The following is an 18,284-nucleotide window of genomic DNA, read 5'->3' on the forward strand; positions in this document are numbered from 1 at the left end:
CAAAGGCAATTGAGGATGATACTACCAAAACTACAGGACTTCTTATCAATGCAGTAAACAACAAAGTGTTTACGAAAAACCCACCAAAAAAACCCACTAACCATGCATAACATACTTAAATTGATTTGCTGCCATCAAACAGTGGCCATTACAGGGAACATAATCATATTCTCAATAAGGTTATTCTTTTGGAATATAAATAGGACCAGCAAGTTTTATATTTTTACGCATCCACACATACCCTTGCACACATCAAACACAAGATAAAAGTGATTCCCATCACTTCTAAAAAAAATCCTAATACTTGTAACCAACAATCCTAATAATTTTGAGTGACTTTACAAAATGTCAATTTTCTACTTTGTCGAAATTCTCTTGTTAACAACCGAAGACTAATGAATAATTTAAATGAAATAGTTTCTTACTCTGGTTAATGAATTATGCTGGTAACAAAATAATAAGTAAAAGTTATCTACGTACTACATACACTGGTGTGTGATGGTTCAATAATATAAATATTAGACATGGAATTTGAAAAACCCACCAAAAAAACCCAAAACGGATACTAAAATCCGTTTCACCACAATTCAAAAAAAAAAAAGAAATGGAATGTGTATTCTGTTTCATACACCTCCGACACGGAATCTACAATCCGTTTCAGCACAATTAAAAAAAAAAAACATAAACGGAATGCGTATTCCGTTTCATACGCCTTCGACATGGATTCCACAATCCATTTCTGCACACTTTAAAAAAAAACATAAACGGAATGTGTATTCCGTTTCATACACCTCCGACACGGATTACACAACCCGTTTCAGTAAAATTCAAAAAAAAGAAGAAGAAACGGAATGTGTATTCCGTTTCACCATTCTGGAAGTGCGACAATGTGTGGGAGAAGACCAAACGTGGGAGAAGACGGAGGAAGAGTGTGTGGAGGTTGTGTGGGAGAAGAGGAGAATGAGGGAGAAGAAATTGGACCAGCAGCTAGGTCAAAGATTCTTGATGGGTGCAGGGAATCAGATTCTCGCTTTATTGGGGTTTGTTTTGGAGGTGCAGTGGTGCAGGGGTATGCGGTCAAAATTGGGGTTTGTTTTGGGGGTGCAGCGTCAAGCGTTTGGGGTGCAGGGGTATGCGATAAAAAAAACACAGTAAGTCTTATATTTAATCATGGGCAAATTATGGAAATAAAATTGGTTTTGGGGGTACAGACGAGATTCTTGAAGGTGTAGGGAGAAGCCCCCCAAGAATTCCGGTCCGTTTTGATACCGCGATTAGCCTAACCCACTTCACTTTTAATGGGTCAATACCTTAGAGTTGTATTGTTATTAGTATTACCATTTTAAACTCTAATATCAAAATTTCCAGATTTCAAAAATTATGAAAATTTTGAAATTTGATATTTAGAGGACTAAATATGTTTATAATCTCTGACTTTTGACGTGAAATTATAATTTTTTTTTCTTCCAAATTTTAAAAATAAATAAATATAATCATTTTAATTCAATAATATTAAAATTTTGTTAGAAATAAAACATTATCTGAGTCGGGTATTTAAGTCAAAATATGTGAAACATGATTCAAATACTAATTTAAAATATCATTTTACATATTAAAAAGGAATTTAAATCAGTTAAGTTAAAACAATTTTATTTATTTATTTTTAAAGTTAGAAGTTCAAACTATATTAAAATTTTAAATGGACAAATGATAATTTCGTGTGAAAAGTTGAAGTTTAGAATAATATTTAATCCAAACTTACACTATTTCTTTGTGTAAAAAAGTAGACAAAGTTCACGGGATTAAATACAAACTTAACACATTTCAACTAGCTAGCTGCGTATGAAGTACAAAATTACTCAAATCCCGAACGATAAACATAATAACGTTGTGTTACAAATTCATATATTAGCTTTTTTTAATTATTATCAGTATTATTTGGCAAGAGAAATATCAGATAGAAATAAGGATTAAATTTTTTCTTTATAGAAAATACTATAAAAAAATTGTGTGAAAATTTAGTTGTTTTAGTATAATTTTTCTTACACAAAAGTGAAACTAATAAATTAATGCTAACATCACAGATTCTGCAAATATGAAAGGCACAAACTGTTTCATACTGTTGCAGTTTTCACATATGCATAACATAATGCATGCATGATGCCCCATCACCCGTACCGCCTCCAAAAAAAAAGAAAAAAAAAGGACACTTAAATAACTATTGCATGAAAATGAAAGACAGATCAAACCTTAAACTTTGATCATCAATACCGAATGTTGTTCGGTTTGAAAAAATTCTGACAGAAGAGATGCAACTATGAGCTGCACGAGACACTATCAAATGATTCGAATACTGCAGTGGAAAACTCTGTTGATCGTGGAGGAGAAGAGAGGAAAGGTTTTGGTGGCATTTCCATGGAATCCACACTACCTAACAACATATCAATCACTCTACTTATGGTTGGTCTGTGAGAAGGAATTGTCCGAATGCACCACAAAGCCACCATTGTCATTCTCTTTGCTATCTCATTCTCCTCACCAGACAATATCCCTTCAACTCCCAAATCAGTACCCTGCTCAAGCTTCTTATAAATAACCAAATGTGGGAAATATAGTTCGCTCGAGCGACTAGCTTCAACGTTGATGTTCTTCTGTCCTCCAACCATTTCTAGTAGCATCATTCCATAGCTGTAAACATCAGACTTGTGTGAAACACCTCCAAAACTTTTATTGAACACTTCAGGAGCCACATACCCTATTGTTCCTCTAGCATTTGACATTGATATAATGCTTTCATCTCTCGTGCTCAGCTTCGCAAGTCCGAAATCTGATATCTTTGGCCGATAAGTTTCGTCCAAAAGAATGTTATGTGGCTTGATGTCAAAATGCAGAATCCGAGTGTTGCATCCTTTGTGCAAATACTCAAGTCCTCGAGCTATGCCTATTGCAATCTTGTTCAATCTGTCCCAACCCAAGGGTGGAGTAGTGGTTTTGTTTTTTTCTGCTGCTGCTTTCTTGTGGATGTACTTCTCAAGTGAACCATTCGACATAAACTCGTACACCAGGGCTTTTCTGCTTCCTTCTAGACAGAATCCAAGGAGAGAGACGATGTTAACATGGGATGTTTTGCTTATGCTAGCAACCTCGTTGATAAACTCTTCGCCGTTCTCCTTTGATTCGTTCAGTATCTTCACTGCCACCGAACAACCATTGAGTAACTTTCCTTTGTACACAGATCCATAACCACCTTCCCCCAGTTTAATTTTGAAGGAGTTGGTCATTTTCTTAACTTCAGAGAAACTGTATCTCTTTATACCCATAGAACCTTGGCTTTCGAGGAAGGCTTCTATAACTCGATCATTCTTTTTTATCTTGCCCAATTGTATTAATATAAATTTCCAAATTCTAGCTTTGTTGCGGCATATGATGACAGCGATTAGAGGTAGTGCAAATCCAGTTCCAACGAAACCTGTTAGCAGAGTTTATGATCGATTAAGATTGTCTTACATGATAACTGATTATATTTAAGATTTCAAGAAGATTTAACATGACTGCATTTTTATGTTCTCTTTGCAAGATATGAGACATAGAAACAATATTTTTGGCCAATATATATCCAGAAAACAGATGGATATAATAAGAGAAGTGTTTGTGAAAAAAAGAATGCACCTAAAACCAGCTTCAACACTCTGCTCTTCCTGCCACCTGCAAAAAAAAAACACACGTCACTATTATGATCTTAACGACAAAAATGTCACACAAGAATTCAAACTCCAATTATAACAGTATAAGTATTATGTTTAAAAATCCTAATATGTTAAAGTGAGAGTTACACTTTTCAAACTCAACCCCGTGATTGATTCTTGAACTCTAACAAGTATCTACCTAAACCACACCAACCCATGGCCTACCAATACTCTGGAAGGCAGTGGTAACTGAAAAGTCAACCATTGAGGAAAACGAGTAGAAAGTGTTGCGTGTCTATTAGTCATGCCACGCTGGTTTACTTTTGTGACCTGTTTTCTCATAAATAATACGTAGTTTATTATTACTATTATTATTTTATTATACGCAGATGCTGCACAAAGTATATTTGTTTAAAACAAAATGGGGTTCTGGTTAGCTGGAACGTCTCAGCTGCAGCATCAAGGTCTAACTATGATGCTAAAACAAACAAAAAAACTTGACTCTGTTTGCCATAATTCTAAGCATTTTCAGTACCAAACTAATAATTATTGTAACCATGTCTCTGTCACATGACGCACATTCCCATTAGTATATTTCCCTCACTGTACCTACAGTCTAGAATGCCATCAATATTAAAAGGAGAAGACTAATACTAGGAAATTAATTACGACTGGTTTAAAGGTTTTGCTTTTAAATTTGATACTATAAATTTACAAACATAACGGGAGCGTTTGTATTTTGCAAGCTTTTATATAACAGTGATGACAATCTCTTTAGTGCTAAATACTAAACGAAAAGAATTGGGTTTTCTGAAGGACCATTTTATCCAATAATAAAGCTGATGGATTTGATTTTACTTCTAACACCTTTGTGAATGCCTCGCCGTAGATCCCACTGCATACTACAAATTCTCAATCTTTAACTGATTCAAAACATGCATCATGTCCGGTCTCTTTGCCTTACAGATTTACTAAAACACAGTTTTGATATGTTTGAGGTAAATACAATTTGTTAAGTTTTTCATTAACTACGTTTTACACTTAGATTATCACAAAGGTAGGAAGAGATGAAACAGAATCTGCATCACTGTATATCTTCTTCACCTTTATCAAAGTACGTATAGGATGAGTTAAACTTGTGTGTGAATAAGACCAAAATGGTAGGACACTAAATAATAGAAACATTTTTGGTCTATTAGAGGTATTCAATTCAGAAAATGAAGAGATAAGATAAAAGAGAACATACTATCGTGAGTAGAGCACACTGAGCCATGAGTTCCACCGGAGCAATAACAAGAAAACTGATCGGAATCATTCTCTTTCGTTCCACATGCTCCTCCAGAATCCCTGCACGCTGTGCACTGAGAACTCCACTCTGCATCAAACTTCACATCAAACCCTTGATCCAACGCTTCCTTCAGCGGCTCAATCCCGTTCCCTGAATCCCAAACAACACCCTCTGAAACTTGCACCAGAACGCTAACCCCGCAGCTCTGAAGGCCCGGGAACTGCCTCAGCTGAGTACCATTGACCGCGTAGAAAGCGTGGTTATTAGTATCATTCTGACACGTAAAGGAGTTTCCCCCGACAGAATCCTGAGAGGGGCAATCGTAGAATACAGAAACATTCTGGACGGTGCGTAAGAAAGAAAAGGGAGTGGAACTGAGAGAAGTGTTGGTGAAATTGGAAGAGCAGCGATCATAGACAAGGTCTGTTCGCACCATTCTCATGGTGGAAGCCGTTTGGTTGATGTGTAGTACATGGAAGTTCATGGAACCAACTTGAAGCGAAGTGTTTTGGTTATCCATGCACGTGAGCTTGAAGCCATTGCGGCCACAAAACTGGGGTCGGTTCCCTCCCCAGAAAGGATAGGATACGTTTGTGAGAGTTCCACAGCTGAAAGATTGGCTGCAAATGGAGTAGGTGTTGTTTTGTTGAGAGTAGGATTGTGGCAAAGTTGCTAAGAAGAAAGCAAGGGCGAGTATGGATGCAAGGAAGGAGGAAGTGGTGGTCATAGTTGGATGGCTGGATGAAAAATATCTGAGTGATCTTAATGGTGAGGCCTGGCACGCTTTCTTTGAAAACTTCGAGTTAGAACAGAAAAGTGGGAAGTTTCTTTGTTCTTTAGGGAAAGAAAATCATGGCAAAACAACAAGAGTTATCAAGTGGTGAAAGGTTCTGTTTTGATTGTAGTATTATATACCATTATTTGAAACGAGGATGGATAAAATAATTTGAGTGGATAACAGAAGTTTCATTTGACTTACGAGAATAACAGCGGAACAGAACCTCTTTCGTGGAACTTTTTTCCCTTTCACACGGGGTAGCTTTTTTGGTGCGCAAGCAATATACCCGAGTGCATCACATGTGTCCCAGAAAAGGATTTTTACAAAAAATAAAACTTTCAAGTAACCTGAGAAGTATCTTAAGATTTCCATATCAGTCTTTTCAATTCAATTTCTTTATCTGTTTACCACGTACCGATAAAATGTGACATACGCTCTTAGCAGAATGCGGATACGTATAATAATTCTCGATTACTTACACAATTATTAACAGTATTGGAAAGTTGCTTTTTGAAATGGAAACTAAGTATACAATAGTTCTTGCAAGTTCTAGTCTCGTAATCTGAAAATTAGAATCAATCACTACTACTGGTGGTGCAAATATCCACTTCAGTTTTCATAGGACTAAATATGAATGGCTCAGGTGGAATTTGCAATTGTTCCGTGCTTCCTTCTAACATTTCAACCACCCGACTCATAGCAGGCCTGTCAGAAGGGATTGTCTGTATACACCACAGTCCCACAATAATCATTTTCTTACAAATTTCATTTTCCTCTGGGGTCATACCTTCAAGCCATGCTAAATTTTTTCCCACCTCAACGTGCTTGTATATCCAATGGGGAAAATATGTCTCACTTGAATGACTTGCTTCAATGCCGATATTTTGCTTTCCTCCAACCATTTCCAAAATCATCATTCCATAACTATAAACATCAGATTTGTACGAAACCCCACCAAAGCTTCTGTTCCACACCTCTGGAGCTATGTATCCAACTGTCCCTCTAGCACCATACATAGATATGATACTTTGTGTGTCTGAGCAGAGCTTGGCCATCCCAAAATCAGAGATTTTGGGACAGAAATTTTTGTCCAAAAGAATGTTGCTTGGTTTTATGTCAAAATGTAATATCCGAGTGTTGCAGCCTCTGTGCAAGTACTCCAATCCTTTGGCTATTCCTTCAGCAATGTGGTGTAGCCTTTGCCAACTCAAAGGTGGATCAGTTTCCAAATTCTTGCTGTGAATATACTTTTCAAGTGATCCATTTGGCATAAAATCGTATATAATAGCCTTCTTCTCGCCTTCAAGACAGAAACCAAGGAGATTAACGATATTTACATGGGATGTTCTACTGATGCTTATAACCTCGTTGATAAATTCTTCCCCGTTTCCCTTGGAAGCATTCAGTAGCTTCACAGCCACTGCAGATTTGTTGCATAGATTTCCCTTATATACTTGACCATAACCACCTTGTCCCAGTTTGGACTCAAAATAATTGGTCATTTTCTTGATATCTGAATATGAATACCTCTTTATGGGAAGTGGTCCATTATTTCTGATGAAGGCCTCAATGTCTCGATCAATCTTTCTGGCCTGCCGAATGTCTGACAAAATTGGTGACAACTTTCGTCCAAAAATGTAAGTTACGACGCATGTCAGCAGTGCACCAATTCCTCCTGCTATAATTAAACCTGCAAGCAAAAGTAGAAGGTAATTCAGCTCTTCTAGTCCTTGACACATGAAGGTTATGAAATTTCGATACATTCACAATGGGAAGATCACTATCATGTGAGGAGCGTTAATTGTCGAGTATGCCATGGTTTAGTATAACTTCTAAATTCGATGAGATAGATGATGAAAAACCACATAAATCATTTGCTTTTCAACATAAACCAGAACTAGTAACAACATATGAGTCATCTTTTCACAACGCAGGTTGTCTTGGTTTGGTACTTTGTTTTCTATATTAACATCATGAATTCCTTCTTTTAGTCTATCCTTCTTTTAGTTTATTCTACCAAAGAGGATGAAAAAACAGTTTATAAAGTGAGTACACTTTTCTGTGAAACAAGAAAATGGAAAGAAATATAATTGAATACAAAAATTATACCTATAATTAATCTTGACAAACCGGTGCTGCTTCCCCCTACTATTAAAACAGAACATGATCAGTTAAACAATAAAACTCGTACATAACCTTATTTTTCAATTCTTAGAAATTAATAAAACTCAATTGTCGAAACCATGATAGTGGCAAGTATTGTTATTTAATTGATTTCACCATTTTTCAACAACCATACCATAACAAGTAGTGTTTTTTGTACTTCCATCTTTGCAGAAGCACAGCACCTGCTTCTCGGGGTTACTGTAGCCGCAGATTCCATCACTAGCCTCGCACTGAGCGCAATACGAAGCAGTGTGCCATTCAAGAACAAACCCTCCATCCATGGCACTGGGAAACTGGTTTATCAAGTCACCATCACTTGTAATCGCATCCTTCATCACTGTCACCACAATCTTTTCCTCACAGTTCCCGGACCAGTCAAAACCTGTGGTCTCGTTCCCCGTCACAAACACAAAAGACTTGTTTGCCCCAGAACTGAGACACTGAATAGAAGGCACACCAGAAGGGTAGCTACTGCAGTTGTAGTAAAAGCTAAGGTTTAAGTTGGAGGGGGAGTGAGTGAGCGGTAGGTTGCCTATGGGAACACCGTGTTTTGCCTTTGGACAGGTTTGGTTGAAAGTGTCAGGATCCAGCAGCTTAAGCGTGTGGTTCTCATAGTCTATATCTCGTACCGTGTAGTATAATCCTATGTGAGAAAAAGTGGCGGTGCCTCCACTACAGAGAAGGCCAAGTTCATGGTAACCGCAGAGTTGGTCAGTACGAGAAAGCCAAAAAGGGTAGCTGATGTTAGGTCCATTTGTGCAGCGTTGGGTAAGGCAAGTTGGTGCGAATGATGTGTTGTGAATGGCAGAGGTATTGGTGAAGAAGAGAAACAACGTAGAAAGAAAGCAAACAAATGTAATTCTGATGAACATCGGGACCAATACAGCATAACCTGTTCAGTATTTGGGAAGAAGATGGTGAGTTTCAACATATGCGTGAAGATTAATCAGACTTCCAATGTCTCAGGCATGAAGGAAATTTCTGGGGAGGCAACGAAGTTGAATTTTCGTGGCCCAGAGACATAACACACTTCTGGTCAATAAGAGAAACAGATCATAATGGAGAAGGAGAATCTGTTTCCCGTTTCTCACCTTCTACTTTCCACATTCACATTCAATAAAACGAAAATGTTTCCATAACGTGCACAATAATTTTCATATCATATCTCTATTTTTTTTAATTTATATAAAATTAATTTAACTCAAATATATATATATATATATATATATATATATATATATTTCAAGAAGTTTAGTTTCAAAGTAATCCAATATTACAAGAGTGACAAGTAAAATGACATTTTCATCTATTTATATAAGATAAATATATTTATTTACTTTGTCAGTATTACTAGGAACAACCATCGTTTGCTTGAGGTATTATTAGTTTTGGAGTATGGAGTTCCATCATGGATTTTGTCCTTAAAAGTATCGGAAAGTGAAAGAAGAAAGAATATCTAAATTGTGCTTGACTTCGACTCTTAAACGATATGAGACTTATTAGATGTACAGATAATTCAATAATGAAGACTCGATAATCCTAATAAACAACAAATATATTAGAATAGATTTTGGATGACTATAATATTATCTTAGAAATTGAGTTTTTAAATTTAATTCAATCTTATTAAATAAACTTAGTTTGTATTACTTATATATTATAAATATGTCCTATTTTTAAGTGATATCGGACATAAATGCCTCTAACACAACAAAAAATGTGAACCAAATTTCAAATAACATTTGTACTGAAATAAAAGATGTTTCCATAAACAGAAAAAAAATCTCACATTTTTTGAGAGTAAACTATAGGTCGTTTACCAAAGTTGAAGTGTTTGTTAGAGTTTTAAATACATATTAGGGTTTGTTGACAAATTACATAGAGGTAGAGAAAATAAGTAGATTTTGTTTGGGGTCTTACACGAGTAGGTGAGAAGGAAGGAAATTTGAACAATTATAAGTTCTTATCTTTTGGTTGAGCTTGCATTATTGAGCCCAAAGATGTAGGAATTATTTGCCAAACTTCGTAACCAAATTTTTGGGTTTTCCGTCTCTTTAACCATTTGTTTTTTATTTGTAATATTACTATTAATTTTTTGTTTTGCTTGTTCACTAAATCTAAACGTGTTTAAAACGAATAAGATGGTCCATTCGTTTAGAACGAAAGATAAACTTATTCAATTGGATAAATTGACTAGTATTTCTTTTATATTCTATACAAGTTTTGGTCCATTCTTTTAATTTTGGAAATATATTCTAAAATATAAAAGTTATATTTAGAATAAAATAGATAAATGAACATTTTTATAGGACAGAGCAAGATGAACCCTAAATTGGGTGAGAAAAAAATAAATGGCGCACAAAAACAATAAAGAAGGACTGGGTCCAAAATTAGATCCAAAATAAAAACAACGATCTCCATATTTTTCTTTTTCTTCCTCTTTACTCATTTATTTTTCTATAAATGACATTTATAAATTAAAAAATGTCCAAATATTTTTTAAATACTCACAAAATTTATTTAACTCGAGAAATAATTTATACAAAAATGGTAAAATATTGAAGTTTCAATAGTGACTACACATAGAGGTGTCAATTTGGTCCAACCCACAGGGTTTGGCCTTGGCCCATGTGGGCTAAGGCCAAAAAAGTCCACATTGAAAAAAAGCCCCCAACAAAGAAGCCCACAGGGCCAAAAACCCTACAAAAGCCCTGTGGGCCAGGGCCAACCCATGGGCTTTCATCTTCCACATAAAAAATATATTATTTTTTAAAATATATTACTATCTGTGGGACAGGCCCAACGAACCGGACAAGCACGACGACCCGAATAGGTCTAATGACTCGGACCTGTCCGACGACCTCGACAAGAATGACGACTCGAACGAGCTCGATTATCCAAACAGCCAAACAACCCGAACGGGCCCGAATACAGAACAAACCCGACAACACGGACGGGCCCAACGACATGGAAGGGCCCGACGACCCGGACAGGCTCGATGACCTGGACGGGCCCAATGACCCGGACAGGCCCGACGAACCTGACAAGCCCTATGACCCAAACAAGTCCGACGACCCGAACGACCCCGACGACCCGTATGGACCTGACGACTCGGACGGGTCCTACAACCCAGACGGGCCTGGCGACCCAGATGGGACCGAGGACATAGACGGGCCTGACGAGCCAGATGGGCCCAACAAGTCGGATGGGCCTAACGACCAAGACAGGCCATACGACCTAGACGGGCCCGACAACCCAGACAAGCCCAACAACCCGGACGGGACAAACGATATGAACAGGCCTGACAACAGGGATGGGCCCGACGATCCAAACGGGCCCAATGATCCAGACAGGCCCAACGACCCCAACGGGCCCGACAACTTGTATGGACCCGACGACCCAAACGGGCCCTACGACCCAGACGGGCCCGACAACCTGAACGGACCCAAAGACACATATCGGGCCGACGACCCAGACAGATCCGACAACCAGGACGGGCCCGACGACCCGGATGAGCCCGACGAGTCCGACTACCTGAACAAGCCTGACACCCAGACGGGCGCAATGATCCGAACGGGCCCCACGAGCTGGACGGACCTGACGACCCGGACGGGACCAACGACCCGAACGGGCCCAACGACCAAGACAGGCCCGATGATCCAGACAATTCCATCGACCCGAATGGGTCGTCTGACCCATCCGTGTTGTCGAGCTCGTTCGGGTCGTCAGGCTCGTTCAGGTCGTCGGGCTCGTTCGGGTTGTCGGGCCCGTTCAGGTCATCGGGCCCGTTCGGGTCGTCGTGCAAATTCGGGTCGTTTGGCATGTTCGGGTCGTCGGCCCGTTCGGGTCGTCGGCCCGTTCGGGTCGTCTGGCTCGTCTGGGTCGTCAGGCCCGTCGGGGTCGTCAGGCCCGTTCGGGTTGTCGAGCCCGTTCGGGTCATCTGACACGTTTGGGTCATTGGGCTCGTCTGGTTCGTCGAATCCGTTCGGTCGTCGGGCCCGTTCGGATCGTTTGGCACGTCAGGGTCGTCGGGTTCGTTGGGCCCATTCGGGTCGTCGGGCCCGTACATGTCATCGGGCACGTTCGAGTCGTCGGGCCCGACAACCCGAATGGTTGGTTTTATATTTAAATAATTAACAAGTAAAAGACTATTTGTTTATTATATTTAAATACTATATATAAATTCAATTAATCAGGTACTAATTAACAAGTAACACAATAATAGTTGGTTTTAGGTTACAAGGAAAGTGATTGATTAGAAAGACTTATTTGAAACAATTTTCCTTTGTTGTGTTGTGACTTGATAAAAAAAATGCATGAAAGTAAAACCAAAGGATTGGATAATTTCTAACCATTCATAAAACATACATTTTTTTTTTCTGATTGCTGAAATCATGGAAAAACATAGCAACACAGACACATCGAAGGCAGGTTGCATTTTTTGCAGAGTGAGGTCTCATCTTTGCACTTATCTTTGAAATGGACCTGAGAATTCTCTGCACTAAACCTAATTTGATTCTTCAACTGTTAACTCTTATTTACAGCTGAAAGTCAAGTACTAAAATTTTTTCCTAGTTCCACCTGGTGGCACCATCACTGTCAGATTGTGAATCTGAGAAGCTGTAAGGTAAAGCTGGAAGGGCGTTATTCACAAACGATGTTGTGCCAAATGTTGCATTCACACCCCACTCGCCGCCCCCAATTTGTGCATTATGGGTTGATGCATAGTACTCATTCTGATCATATGCTACACTTGCTGATGCTTGAAGATTGTTTGGAATTTGCTCCATGCTCTCACCTATAACACAGTTAGGTTCACATAAATTAATGTCACTGAATTTCAGAGACTGTAGAAAAATTCACATACAACACATTGATTAAACAGAACAAATGTTATACCTTGGGTTAACAGAGCCCCATCAATTTCCTCCAGGTCATTCCATCTGGTATACGCTTCTCTCACCAATCTTTCCATATAGCTCTGCATAGTTACAAGCAATTGAAATGAATAATAGTATCAACCAGAGCCTCGCTGAATAGTTTTTCACATTGCTTAATAGTCGAAGTAAAAACACAATTTCGTAAGAATTTAGTTACCTTTGTGAAGCTGCTTAACTCGCTTCCCGGAAAACTTTGGCCATTAATATCAGCTTTAACCAATTGGCAAATGGAATTGAGAAAGATGGTAAAATTTGGGCCACGGAAGACATAATATTTGTTACCCTTCTCACAGGTCTTTGCATGTTTGATTGTCACATCCCACATTCTCTCTGACATTCCAGCGCCCAAAATCTGCTTCCAATAAATACAAAATATTAATGACCTTATTCTCAAATCACAATTTAATTACTTAAGGAATTGAGAAAGGAAAAAATATGTACCCTTCTGAGCCTCTGGGCATCAACAACAGACAACTTGAGAAAGTCTTGCACACTGTTTATTCCCTCTTTGGACAGTTTTTTGTGGAAAGCTCCGTCTTTCCCAATCTTCTCTAGGCGCCACACTTCGTCATTCAGCATAGGTGGGTGATGTTTCTTGTACACTTCAAATCAATCAAAAAAAAAAAAACAAATACATATATTCAGTATGCGACAACAACAGAAGTATCAACATACGAACAATAAACCTAAGTTCTGTACCGAAATTTATATGTCACAATCCAAAATAAATAAAATCAATTCATCACGATTCTTTTAAAGGCCCACTTGATACGTGTTTGACTGTGGTTTTGAAACCATTGATCTGAGACTGTCAGATTGGCAAAACCGTATGAATTGCAATGAAAAAGAATTATAAGAGCGAGGTTTTTCTTAAATTCATACTATGTGTTGATGTATTATTAGTTTGTTCCATTGGTGGGACCATAGTTCATAATATCTAAGCAAAAACCCTCACAATTACTTGTATGTTTGACCATCAATCACTTTCCAACATCACAAATAAAGAAAGATGAAAACAAAATAAAAATTAAAAGGGATCAGTATTGCACTATTGCTTGCTGTAAAGGGTGAAAATGAAATGCCCTATATTGTAGGAGCTGTGGCCAATGTACTTTTCTATTGCTGTAAAGTACGATGCGGATACTAATTAATAAATTTGAAGTCACAATCTCTAAACAATTTTAATATATGATCATAGCTTTACCTTCACACCAAGGTTCTAAATTCTAATGCAATTTTGGACTGTTTCAATCCTACACACATTTGAACAGTTTTTTCACAGAAAACCCATAACCTGTAAAAACTTATGCTTAAACAAGAGACGGATTCACTGTTTTTGTTTAATTTTATATCCACAAGAGGAAAAAAAAATCAATTTCCGGAACAAAAGCATCATAATTTTATATATCAAGGTGGAAACTATGATCATCGTTACTCTCTTTCTTCCATGATTCTCATAACAGGCTACTTGGATGGATCAAATTGAAACAGCAATAATTGGACCAATTGATAATATTATATTAAGTGTATATTCTGCAATGATTTACCGACGCAACTATATTAGACTAAATAGGTTGACTGAAGATACTTTTTCTTTGCAGACAACCTTTGAAATAACTAGTTGTACCATATCCACAGAAGAAATTATATATTTTAGTAAGTTTGTGCCAGAATGTTAAAAGACATGCGAGATGAAAAGAGAACAAAAACAAAAAGTTCATGGTAAGATTGATATAAAAGAAAATCAAACAAAAAACAAACTGTAATTATATATTCTAAGCTATCAAACATAAGATTTTGGTAGAGAAAATACTCACATTCACCACGGTGATCCCTGACGATAAATGGTTCAGTCATGCCTTCACGAATTCTAACAGTTTGATTAGTCCCGGGAGCAACTCGAACAGCAACTCTGAACTTTCTGCTTCTTATCCAACTGGAATTATCAGTGAATTCAATGTCTTCAATCGGTGCAATTCCATCCCTCATGGTGAGATTCAATTCTCCGGTGAGCAACGGTCGCTTTCCCGTTCTCTCCTTCACTATGCGGTTGTTGAATTCCTCACTCGTCCATGACTCGTTGTTATCACTGTTAGAAGGAAAATCCCCATCAAGCACCACGATTTCTAGCTTGATGGGGTGGGGGAGACTCGTGCGAACCGTTTGACCATCGTTTTTGTCAACAAGAACAACAAGGAGGGGGTTCCCATCTGTGTCTACGATTCTGCTTCCTGTGAATATAGTTGGCATTAGCTTCTTCTCGAACATGAGTTCGTAGCTTGTTGGTTGCTCCAATGCTTGGATCCTCAACGAAGGGGACCTGGTCATTGAACGCGGAACACAATGCCCGATCACTCGCTCCATCTCTTCGTTCACCTGACAAAAATTAATGGATAAGCCTTTTAACTATCGAAGCAAAACTTTCTAAATCAGAGAATTCCACTGTTGCCATAGGGTACATATTGATGATCACTTACCACTCTCCTAAGCAAGGGTTCCAAGCCCGAGAAAAGGTTCTGCAGGTTCTTCACCATGACGACTTCTCCTATTACCCTGTGAAGAAGATTGGTTTAGTTGAAGGTAGCAATGATACAGTAATAAGAAGTTTTACAACACATGAAGTTGGTTAAACGGAACGTACGAGGCAAAAGAAGGTCTTGTTGTAGGTCTCATCCGTTTATCACCATTGTTATCTTGATCAGAATCATCCAAAAACCGTTTGGCAGCCATTTTTGTTTTTTGGTTTTGTTTGAAGAGATCTTGGGGGACCAGGGAATATAAGAGGTTGGTGTAACTAGAACGAGGAGGAGGTTTGCATTTTGTAGCAGAAAATGAAAGTGTGTGAAGTGTGGAATTGGGGAAGTTTAATTTATATAAGTAGATAGAAAAGGAAAAAAGGGCGAAAGAAGATTCTTGGAATGTCGGAGGAAGCATCGAAGCAATTAGGATGTTATAACCGAGAAAGCGTATCGTATGATGTAAAGACTGGGACGTCAACACCTCCAAAGTCAACCGTCCAAATCCTTATTATATATGCTTCTCTCCCCGCGGCCAGAAAAAGGTACATACCAAACCCAAACCCGACGTAGGACCCAGAAACTTTCGGATCCACGCTCTGTAGATTTTGGGGCACAAACAATCCCCATACAACTTTCTCATTTACAAACCATCAATTCAACAATTCTTGCTTTTCCTTTCAAATATCTTTTTCACAACAAGCGTTCAACCAATTATATCAATAAATATCGGTGAGAGTTAGAAATTGATCGAAAATAAAATCAATTTATAATATATATAAATGGATATGATCATGATCTTATAAGTTAATTTTGTAGAATTGATTTAACCTTAAAACCTATTTCTTACATAATATCAGATTATAAGTTAATTTTGTAGAATTGATTTAACCTTAAAACCTATTTCTTACATAATATCAGATTGTGAAGTTGAGTTAGATTTAAAACCTACTTCATGTGAGAGTATATTTTCGCCACTCAGTTCTCGCTTATCCCTTTCGCCTATATATTATATATGATTGTTTGAGTGATAAGTAATGTAGTAAATTTGATGTGACATATTATTGTGGTAAGATTTTGTCTTGGTGTAACAGTTTGGTCAAATTACGCGCTTCTCGGAAGGATCGAAAGGCTTCTTCATGTTCACCCAAACGGCCAAGCTGACTTGTAATAACTTATGCATAGTATCAAATGATGATACTATGAGGTTTTGTTTTTCAATATCTAAACATTGTTTTCAAAGTCCAAGTGTTAGAATAGAATAGAACTACAAATTCAAGGTCACACACATTTTTTGTCAGCCACTCAATTCGCCCCAAATCTTATGCATTAAAGCACCTAACGTTTTCTTTCATCACTTTTAACAAAACCAAATCATTAATACCGCGGTTTAATTGAACAAATCATGTAATTAGTGGGAAGAATTAACCTCTTGGAAGTTTAAAATTGTATTAATAAAAAATTTAATATATAATATCAATATATTTTTAATATTCAGATAGCAAATGATAAAAAAAAAAAATCTAACAGTTATTCTCAGTGGCGGAGCACTGTAGGTGCAGGGAGGAGTCATGGCCCCCCAAAGTTTTAATTCTTTTTATATTATATATTTTTTAATTTTTTTATATTATAGATATTAAAAAATATATTATAATTAAATCAAATATTTTATTTCTTTTATAAACATAATAATTAATGTTAATAAATAATAAAATATAAAATTAAACATAATAAAAAATAAAGAATAAAAAGATTTATCAAGATATTTTTTTATTTTTTTATTTTTTTATTTATTATGGTTTGATTTTCTCACAAATTGTTCTCATATTCCATTCTCACCTGTTTTTTCTTGTTTTTTAAGAGAAAAAGATCTATCATTTTTACTCTTATTTATCATGTGTCCTTTTCCTTCCATTCTCATGAAAGTAGAAAAGAAGGTAATTCTTTGGTCTCAATTGATAGTGAAATATTAGTTTAATAATTGATTTAATGATCCTCTTTTATATTAATTGTTTATTTCATGAATATAGAAAAAAAATATTATACTGTGTGTTTTTTTTATAACTGAATTTTAGTTGTAGTTCTATTATATGTCTTGAGTTTCTCACAAATTGTTCTCATATCTCATTCTCAACTGTTTTCTTTTGTTTTTGAAGAGAAAAAAATCTATCATTTTTGCTCTTATTTATCCTCTGTTCTCTTTCATACTCAAGGGAAAAAAAAGGTAATTCTTTGGTCTGTGAAATATTAGTTTAATAATTTATTTAATGAGTCTGTTTTATATTAATTTTTTATTTTATGAACATAGAAGAAAAAATATTATACTGTGTGTTTTTTTTATAACTGAATTTTAGTTGTAGTTTCATTATATGTCTTGAGTTTCTCACAAATTGTTCTCACCTATCTTCTTTTGTTTCCGAAGAGAAAAAAATCTATTATTTTTGCTCTCATCTTTCAACGCTTTTCTTCCATTCTTGAAGAAATAAAGTAGAAGGTAATTCTCTCTTGTCTCACTTGATAGTAAAATATTAGTTTAATCAGCTTCTTGTATATTAATTTTTTATTTTATGAAAATAGAAAAAAATATTGTACTCTGTGTTTTTTATAACCGGATTTTAAGTGTGGTTTGATTATTATTGAATTTTTTTTTGATAATTTTTTATATATGTGTGATTTTTTTTTAGTTGTTGTTATACTAAATTATGTATTTAATTTTATTTTATTAGTGACAATAATTAAATATATAAATTTTTGATGTATTATTTTGACTCTCCAACAATTCTTGTTAAGATTCGCAACTGGTTGTTCTATTGTGAAACAGTGTCTTGACAAATTTGACGTGTAATCTTTGGTAGATCCTAACAAACATATCACTAACACATTTGTTATGTATGAATTGTTTGTACTCGG

At 36.6% G+C, this 18,284-nt stretch overlaps 3 protein-coding genes across 4 annotated transcripts; all 3 read right to left on the minus strand.

Annotated features, from left to right (window-relative positions):
• Positions 1 to 2,053: 2,053 nt before the first annotated feature.
• Positions 2,054 to 5,866, minus strand: LOC114177021 (LEAF RUST 10 DISEASE-RESISTANCE LOCUS RECEPTOR-LIKE PROTEIN KINASE-like 2.1). Its single transcript, XM_028062241.2, has 3 exons — positions 4,933 to 5,866; positions 3,670 to 3,705; positions 2,054 to 3,469 (listed from the first exon to the last, which is right to left on the minus strand). The coding sequence occupies exons 1-3, from the start codon at positions 5,699 to 5,701 to the stop codon at positions 2,316 to 2,318; spliced, it is 1,959 nt and encodes a 652-aa protein (XP_027918042.2). The 5' UTR covers positions 5,702 to 5,866; the 3' UTR covers positions 2,054 to 2,315.
• Positions 5,867 to 6,204: 338 nt separating this feature from the next.
• LOC114177022 (LEAF RUST 10 DISEASE-RESISTANCE LOCUS RECEPTOR-LIKE PROTEIN KINASE-like 2.1) lies at positions 6,205 to 9,045 on the minus strand. Of its 2 annotated transcripts, none has more exons than XM_028062244.2 (3): positions 8,052 to 9,045; positions 7,862 to 7,897; positions 6,205 to 7,442 (listed from the first exon to the last, which is right to left on the minus strand). In XM_028062244.2, the coding sequence occupies exons 1-3, from the start codon at positions 8,788 to 8,790 to the stop codon at positions 6,328 to 6,330; spliced, it is 1,890 nt and encodes a 629-aa protein (XP_027918045.1). In that variant the 5' UTR covers positions 8,791 to 9,045; the 3' UTR covers positions 6,205 to 6,327. The 2 variants fall into 2 exon arrangements, with proteins under 2 accessions (XP_027918045.1, XP_027918044.1); XM_028062243.2 differs by having other exon boundaries at positions 7,862 to 7,900; positions 8,052 to 9,044.
• A 3,196-nt stretch (positions 9,046 to 12,241) lies between these two features.
• Positions 12,242 to 15,723, minus strand: LOC114178931 (protein SAR DEFICIENT 1-like). Its single transcript, XM_028065081.2, has 7 exons — positions 15,500 to 15,723; positions 15,336 to 15,411; positions 14,676 to 15,234; positions 13,300 to 13,460; positions 13,016 to 13,210; positions 12,818 to 12,899; positions 12,242 to 12,716 (listed from the first exon to the last, which is right to left on the minus strand). Exons 1-7 carry the CDS (start codon positions 15,586 to 15,588, stop codon positions 12,490 to 12,492), a joined length of 1,389 nt encoding a protein of 462 aa, XP_027920882.1. The 5' UTR covers positions 15,589 to 15,723; the 3' UTR covers positions 12,242 to 12,489.
• Positions 15,724 to 18,284: the final 2,561 nt, after the last annotated feature.

This window comes from Vigna unguiculata, chromosome 3 (assembly GCF_037176805.1).
Source record: "Vigna unguiculata cultivar grain cowpea cultivar isolate G323 ecotype 2 chromosome 3, ASM3717680v1, whole genome shotgun sequence".
NCBI classification, from domain to species: domain Eukaryota; kingdom Viridiplantae; phylum Streptophyta; class Magnoliopsida; order Fabales; family Fabaceae; genus Vigna; species Vigna unguiculata.